The 8,521-nt window shown below is 46.8% G+C and overlaps 1 protein-coding gene across 1 annotated transcript in view; it reads left to right on the forward strand.

Annotated features, from left to right (window-relative positions):
* Nucleotides 1-5,899: 5,899 nt before the first annotated feature.
* The window catches only part of cd59 (CD59 molecule (CD59 blood group)), a 3,244-nt gene continuing 622 nt past the window's right edge, over nt 5,900-8,521 (forward strand). Inside the window, exons 1-2 of the mRNA XM_053318750.1 lie at nt 5,900-6,002; nt 8,177-8,278. Of these exons, the coding sequence (XP_053174725.1) occupies nt 5,954-6,002; nt 8,177-8,278 (151 nt within the window). The 5' untranslated portion in view covers nt 5,900-5,953. The remainder of the gene's footprint in view (nt 6,003-8,176; nt 8,279-8,521) is intronic.

An 8,521-nucleotide genomic window follows, 5' to 3' on the forward strand; every position in this document is an offset into this window, starting at 1 on the left:
ACATCATACTGGGTTAGGATACATCATACTGGGTTAGGATACATCATACTGGGTTAGGGTACATCATACTGGGTTAGGATACATCATACTGGGTTAGGATACATCATACTGGGTTAGGGTACATCATACTGGGTTAGGATACATCATACTGGGTTAGGGTACATCATACTGGGTTAGGGTACATCATACTGGGTTAGGGTACATCATACTGGGTTAGGGTACATCATACTGGGTTAGGGTACATCATACTGGGTTAGGGTACAGGGTTATAGCATGGTGTATATGCTGTAAATGCTCAGCTGTTTCTAAGGAGAGAGTTTTCCTCTCAGATTTGATGATTGTGCCAAAATGACTCGGTGCTAAATCGCTCTGCTGTCACTTTATTCTCTCAGCTTCAGTTTCTCAGCATGAAGAACCCGAACCGTCTCTAAGGGGTTAAACATCTGGAGCAGCCAGACTTTCATTTCTGTACAGTTTCACTCAGACTAAAGAATATTTACAGTTTGGAAGATAAATTAGTTTAATATTAAAGTCAACAACATGATGACAACTTCCTGTCTATCAGTCAACAACATGATGACAACTTCCTGTCTATCAGTCAACAACATGATGACAACTTCCTGTCTATCAGTCAACAACATGATGACAACTTCCTGTCTATCAGTCAACAACATGATGACAACTTCCTGTTTATCAGACAAACCTTCACGCCTTCGTTCATCCTGCATGTTTATGCATGAAGTTACTGCTGTTATTAAAGCTCTAATAGTTATTAGAGCTTTAATAACTATTAGAGCTTTAATAACTATTAGAGCTTTAATAACTTGGTTTGAAGTCAGTTCGACTCATGAATGAAGTTTTCTACGTGTTGATGTTCGACTGAGAAACATATTTTATTATTTATGTTGATTTAACAGAAATCAGACATCATGCAGCTCAACATATTATTATATATTATATTATATGTCAACTTCAAACATATTAACCCCCCCCCCCCACACACACACACACTGATAAACTGATTATGAACCAAAAAGAAATGTTATTAATTATTAGACTTTGTTTTATTTTCTGCTTTATAAACATTTAAAAGATTCTTTGCGTCTTAAAGTTTGAACATTAATGAATGATTTTGAATTAAAGGGCTTTGTCTCGTTCACACGACTCTGTCTACATTCATCTGTAGAATCTGCTCCACAGTGCATCTGATCGGGCCCAAGCTCCCCCCCCTCCCCCCCCCCGCCACGCCACGACTGAGCAAGACTTGCTGTGACGCATCTTCCAGGTCTTGAGATGACACGGAGTCAACATGAAGTCGGTCGGATTCGGAGGAATTCATTAAACTATGTGGTGTGAAGATTGTATCAAACCGTGCCAAAATTGCAAATTCACTTCAAAATGGCCGACTTCCTGTTGGAGTGAGGGTAGGGGTCTAAGAGACTTTTTTGTGCGTCTTTAGATGATACATAAGTGTAGTAAATTTTGTTCATCTACGTCAATCTGGAGGGAGGGGCTCAATTTCCTTAATCCTCTACGGGGTGCAGTACCCCCATTTGGCCAGCAGTTCCTGTTTAATGGCGAAACATCAAAATTACTCACATCGCCATGAAGCAACCAAATCCCTAATCAGAAAGTTTTTGATAACTTTTCATCTCCAATGTCTCAAGATGTTTCTGAGGGAATTTGAAGTCGGTCGGATTAAATCCCTAGGACAAGTTCGTTAAAGTACGAGGCGTGGAAAACACCAAAATCACACATATTTTTCAAAATGGCCGACTTCCTGTTGGAGTGAGGGTATGGGTCCAAGAGACTTTTTTGTGCGTCTGGACATGATACATACATATACCAAATTTCGTTCATGTACGTCAATCTATATTGAGCCATTTTGGCGAACCATAAAATATCAAATTTTTCGCCGGGTCTGATGTGCGTGTGCGTGTGTGTGTGTGTGTGTGTGTGCGTGTGCGTGTGTGTGTGTGTGTGTGTGTGCGTGTGCGTGTGCGTGTGCGTGTGCGAGTTTTGGGTCACGTTTAGGCGTTTGTTTTGTATCATAATAATCAGTACAAATACAATAGGGCCTTCGCACTGTGTCCTGCTTGGGCCCTAATTAAAGCTGCCCGCCCATTCCAAGTAGTCCGACTAGTACCTCTTGACAGTGGAAAAGGAACAGGGCCGGTTCTAAAAGTGGGTAGAGTCGTGCCGCGCTAAAGCGTACCGTACCGTACCGATTCTGCAGTGGAAAAGGGCCATATGTAAGACCATTCAATTGGGTCCAATGCTTCCTCTGCGTCGAGAGAAAGCACCAGACCATTAATAGATTCATGTTTAAAAGCTCGGATAGCATTCAACAGACGTCTAACATTGGTGGCTGAAGTCCGACCCTTTATAAAAGAACTGCTGCTTTAGTTCAGCTGAAATGTGAAGAATGAAAGTTGGTTTGTTTATTGAGGAGGAAGGAAGTGGAGCAGCGGGAAAGACGGCAAACTGCTGCGACTGAAACGTCTCCAGCAGAGACATCCCATAATGGCCCGGACCAGACATCCCATAATGATCTGGATCACATCCCATAATGACCCGGACCAGACATCCCATAATGATCCGGATCACATCCCATAATGATCCAGAGGTTTTCAGTGAGTGTCAGAAGCTGCTCACACTGAGACGCTTTGTTTACCAGGCTCAGTGAAGCAGCTGCTGATGACATCACTGCGACATCACTGATGACATCACAGCTGATATCATATTAAATCATACCTGCATTAGGAGCTGATACCATATTAAATCATACCTGCATTGGGAGCTGATATCATATTAAATCATACCTGCATTGGGAGCTGATATCATATTAAATCATACCTGCATTGGGAGCTGATATCATATTAAATCATACCTGCATTGGGAGCTGATATCATATTAAATCATACCTGCATTGGGAGCTGATAACAAAGAACAAAAGACAGAAAAGAGAAAATAAGAATTTCTGCTTTTAATCCATTTAGAGAATATATATATATATATATATTAATATATTAGAGGATTATGGTAAAACTGTCTAAGTGGTGTAACCATAGAAACACCATATCAACTAGTTTCTAGCTTCTCTGGTTTAAAGCAGCTGAATGAAAACAGTCTGAGCTCTGTGATCATCACTCTGTCTCCTCCTGGGACCGACTCTCACACACACACACACACACACACACACACACACACACACACACAGAGAGACACATACACAGAGACACACACACACACACACACAGAGACACACACAGAGACACACAGAGACACACACACACACACACACACACAGAGACACACACACACAGACACACACACACACACAGAGACACACACACACACACACAGAGACACACACACACACACAGAGAGACACACACACACACAGACACACACACACAGACACAGAGACACACACAGAGACACACACACACACACACACACAAACAGAGACACACACACACACACACACACACACAGCACTAATCTGTCAGCTGATATCAAATTAAAGCTTTTATAGATTTACAGAAACAGGAACTTTACTTTGACAGTGAGCTCTAGTTTCCTGTGAGGATGATAACGTCCCCTGGTTGGGTTAGGAGGAGTCAAACATGCGGCCCGCGGGCCAGAACCGGCCGGTCCTGTGCGGTCCCTGATGTCACCACAGGGGGCGCTCTGTCCCGATGAGAGCAGCAGGTCTGTTCTGGTCCCGCTTGCTGACTTTAACTGTTTCATCAAAATACATCACCTGTGTGTGATAGAAGTTACATCAGTCCTCCAACGCTAATAATACAGTTATTATAATACCGTTACCGTCCTCTTCCTCTTATCCTGGTCGGGTCGGGGGGGCAGCAGCCTAAGCAGGAAGCCCAGACTTCCCTCTCCCCAGCCACTTCGTCCAGCTCTTCCCGGGGGATCCCGAGGCGTTCCCAGGCCAGCCGAGAGACTTAGTCTCTCCAGCGTGTCCTGGGTCTTCCCCGAGGTCTCCTACCGGTGGGACGGGCCCTGAACACCTCACCAGGGAGGCGTCCGGGAGGCATCCTGACTAGATGCCCGAGCCTCCTCATCTGGCTCCTCTCGACGCGGAGGAGCAGCAGGTCTACTCCGAGCTCCCTCCGGATAACTGAGCTTCTCACCCTATCTCTAAGGGAGAGCCCAGCCAGCCTACGGAGGAAGCTCATTTCAGCCGCTTGTACCCGCCATCTTGTTCTTTGGGTCACGACCCAAAGCTCATGACCAGAGGTGAGGGTAGGAACCCAAAGCTCATGACCAGAGGTGAGGGTAGGAACCCAAAGCTCATGACCAGAGGTGAGGGTAGGAACCCAAAGCTCATGACCAGAGGTGAGGGTAGGAACCCAAAGCTCATGACCAGAGGTGAGGGTAGGAACCTTTCGGCTCAGCTCTCTCTTCACCACGACGGATCTGTGCAGAGTCCGCATTACTGCAGACGCCGCACCGATCCGCCTGTCGGTCTCCCGTTCCATCCTTCCCTCACTGTGAACAAGACCCCGAGGTACTTGAACTCCTCCACTTGGGGCAGGATCTCATCCCCGACCCGGAGAGTGCACTCCACCCTTTTCCGGTTGAGGACCATGGACTCGGATTTGGAGGTGCTGATTCTCATCCCTGCCACCGTACACAGTGTTGACGATGCACTGCTTCCCCCTCCTGAGACGCTGGATGGTGGTCCAGAATCTCTTCGAAGCCGTCTGGAAGTCGTTCTCCATGGCCTCACCGAACTCCTCCCATGTCCGGGTTGTTACCTCAGCGACCGCCCTAGCTGCGCTCCGCTTGGTCTGCCGGTACCTGTCTGCTGCCTCCGGAGTCCTACAGGCCAATAAGGTCCTATAGGACTCCTTCTTCAGCTTGACGGCATCCCTCACCGCCGGTGTCCACCAGCGGGTTCGGGGATTGCCGCCCCGACAGGCACCGACCACCTTGCGGCCACAGCTCCGTTCAGCCGCCTTAACAATGGAGGCATGGAACATGGCCCACTCGGACTCAATGTCCCCCGCCTCCCCCGGTACATGGTCGAAGCTCTCCCGGAGGTGTGAGTTGAAACTCTCTCTGACAGGAGACTCTGCCAGACGTTCCCAGCAGACCCTCACAATACGTTTGGGTCTGCCAGGTCTGCCCGGCACCCCCCCACCATCGGAGCCAACTCACCACCAGGTGGTGATCAGCTGACAGCTCCGCCCCTCTCTTCACCCGAGTGTCCAAGACATGCGGCCGCAAGTCCGACGACACGACTACAAAGTCAATCATGGAACTACGGCCTAGGGTGTCCTGGTGCCAAGTGCACATATGGACCCCCCCCCCCCCCCCCCTATGCTTGAACATGGTGTTCGTTATGGACAACCTGTGACGAGCACAGAAGTCCAATAACAGAACACCACTCGGGTTCAGATCGGGGGGGGCCTTTCCTCCCAATCACACCCCTCCAGGTCTCACTGTCGCTCGCCACCGAGCCCCACCCCCAGGCCTGGCTCCAGGGGGGGGGGCCCCGGTGACCCACGTCTGGGCGAGGGACACGGAAAACCATTTATCTTAATCATCATAGGGTTCGTGTGAGCTACGTTTTGTCTGGTCCCTCCCCCCAGACCTGTTTGCCATGGGAGACCCTACCAACTGAGCTCCTGGGGTCATTGGGACACGCAAACCCCCCCCACCACGATAAGGTAGTAGGTCAGGGAGGGGGTTATTATGATAGAGTTATAATAATAGAGTTATTATAGTAGAGTTAGTTCTAATAGAGCCTCACAGAGTGTGAGTGATTGTTGGAGAGGAGGAGGAGGAGGGGGAGGAGGAGGAGGACTTTGGCCAGACAGTGAGTCTCTGTGGTCTTGTGGACAAAGCCGTGCTGTCATTGGTGGGCTGGACGCTCTGCTCTCCGTCCTGATCTCAGCGTCTGTCAGACTGAATTCATCCAGCAGACATGAAGCTCTGTGCTGGACTCTTCCTGCTGCTCTGCCTCTTCCACCTGGGTGAGTATCCATTAATATACTATATCTGATTTAATATGACTGATGTTACTACTACTACTGTTACTACGGTTACTACTACTGTTACTACTGTTACTACGGTTACTGTTACTACTGTTACTACGGTTACTGTTACTACTGTTACTACTGTTACTACGGTTACTACTGTTACTACTGTTACTACGGTTACTACTGTTACTACTGTTACTACGGTTACTACTACTACTGTTACTACTACTACTGTTACTACGGTTACTACTACTACTGTTACTACGGTTACTACTGTTACTACTGTTACTACGGTTACTGTTACTACTGTTACTACGGTTACTGTTACTACTGTTACTACTACTACTGTTACTACGGTTACTACTACTACTGTTACTACGGTTACTACTGTTACTACTGTTACTACGGTTACTGTTACTACTGTTACTACGGTTACTACTGTTACTACGGTTACTACTACTACTGTTACTACTGTTACTACGGTTACTACGGTTACTACTACTGTTACTACTGTTACTACTACTACTGTTACTACTACTGTTACTACTGTTACTACTACTGTTACTACTACTGTTACTACGGTTACTACTACTACTGTTACTACTGTTACTACGGTTACTACGGTTACTACTACTGTTACTACTGTTACTACTGTTACTACTACTGTTACTACGGTTACTACTACTGTTACTACTGTTACTACTACTACTGTTACTACGGTTACTACGGTTACTACGGTTACTACTACTGTTACTACTGTTACTACGGTTACTACGGTTACTACTACTGTTACTACTGTTACTACTACTGTTACTACTGTTACTACTGTTACTACTACTGTTACTACGGTTACTACTACTGTTACTACTGTTACTACTACTGTTACTACTACTGTTACTACTGTTACTACGGTTACTGTTATTAGTGCCACGGGTGCACAGCATCTATTAATTTTCTCCATACTTCTTCTTCTTCCGCCATTTTTCGGCGCGTAACTCGTCCCGCAACTTTGAGAAAACCGACAATATATACATCAGAACGTGCGGCTCCATCGGGGGAGGGGTGCTCTGGGTTAGGAATATTTCTCCATTGGAAATGAATGGGCATTTTTTGAAAAACCCACAAAATTCAGAGTCACCTAGCTCTCTCGTACCTGCACGTAGAAATGTGATTCAAACTTTAAAACAGAGGAAAACTTGTCCTCTCTGTAAAATACCAAACTGTTTTTACATAACATGTAAACTTTTCAAACTATGAGCAGTCAAACGAGGAGTGGAAATCACTTTTTCTTCAAAGTTAGAGTGGAAGCGGCAGTTAGCTAGAGTGAGAGAAGCAGTAATGCATAACCTTCATTTTTATTTTTAACTCAAGCTCACGGCCAAACCGTAAAAAGGAGACAAATAATTTTTTGTCAAAATGTAGACATAGGTGTTGGGATTCATAAAATGTGAAGTTGACAGGCGGGGTCTGCACAAAATTTAAACGGGGGGGCCGAGACCGGCGGCAATACCTGTCTCGCTCCTCACTGACTCTAATGTAATCGTCTTGTTTTTTCAAAAGAATCTCACTCTGTGTTCACACTGAGCTTACTCGCTCATTTTAAGGAATATCTGAATAAAATAAACACTGTCAGAATCTGCCGGCTTCTGTGTCTCTCACGGTGTTTTCGGTTTTTGGACAGGAGTTACGGTTTTCTCACAGTTTGCAATTGTTCGGGACCTTGTCAGAAGCCAAATTCTGGAGCATTTTGAGAATTTCCAAGCAGATTCTCAAATCGCCGTAGCAACCGTAGGGCCTCAGCTGCCCTTAGCAACCGCAGGGCCTTAGCTGCCCTTAGCAACCGTTGGGCCTCAGCTGCCCTTAGCAACCGTAGGGCCTTAACTTCCCTTAGCAACCGTAGGCCCTTAGCTGCCCTTAGCAACCGCAGGGCCTTAGCTGCCCTTAGCAACCGCAGGGCCTTAGCTGCCCTTAGCAACCGTAGGCCCTTAGCTGCCCTTAGCAACCGTAGGGCCTTAGCTGCCCTGCTACTACTACTTTCACTTTGTTCAGAGCTAAATAATCTTCCTCCTCCTCCTCCTCCTCCTCCTCTTCCTCCTCCTGCTCCTCCTGCTCCTCCTCCTCCTCTTCCTCCTCCTCCTCTTCCTCCTCCTCCTGCTCCTCCTCCTCAGGTGCAGGTCTTCGGTGTTATAAGTGCTCAGACTACACCGGGCGCTGTGAGAATGTGCAGGAGTGCACCTACGAGGACTCGTGTATCTCTCTGAGTGAGAGAGGTCAGTTATACGTCTACCTGTTACAGACATTCTCCACTAGAGGGAGCCAGACACACGAAGCAGCTGATATCAGCACGCTGTATGGAAACAGGATATATAGAATATAAAGTATATAACATATTAAAGCATACTGTGTGTGTGTGTGTGTGTGTGTGTGTGTGTGTGTGTGTGTGTGTGTGTCTGTGTGTGTGTGTGTGTGTCTCTGTGTGTACCTGTGTGTGTGTGTGTGTGTGTCTGTGTGTG

The sequence above is a fragment of the Scomber japonicus genome, chromosome 5, assembly GCF_027409825.1.
Source record: "Scomber japonicus isolate fScoJap1 chromosome 5, fScoJap1.pri, whole genome shotgun sequence".
NCBI lineage: Eukaryota > Metazoa > Chordata > Actinopteri > Scombriformes > Scombridae > Scomber > Scomber japonicus.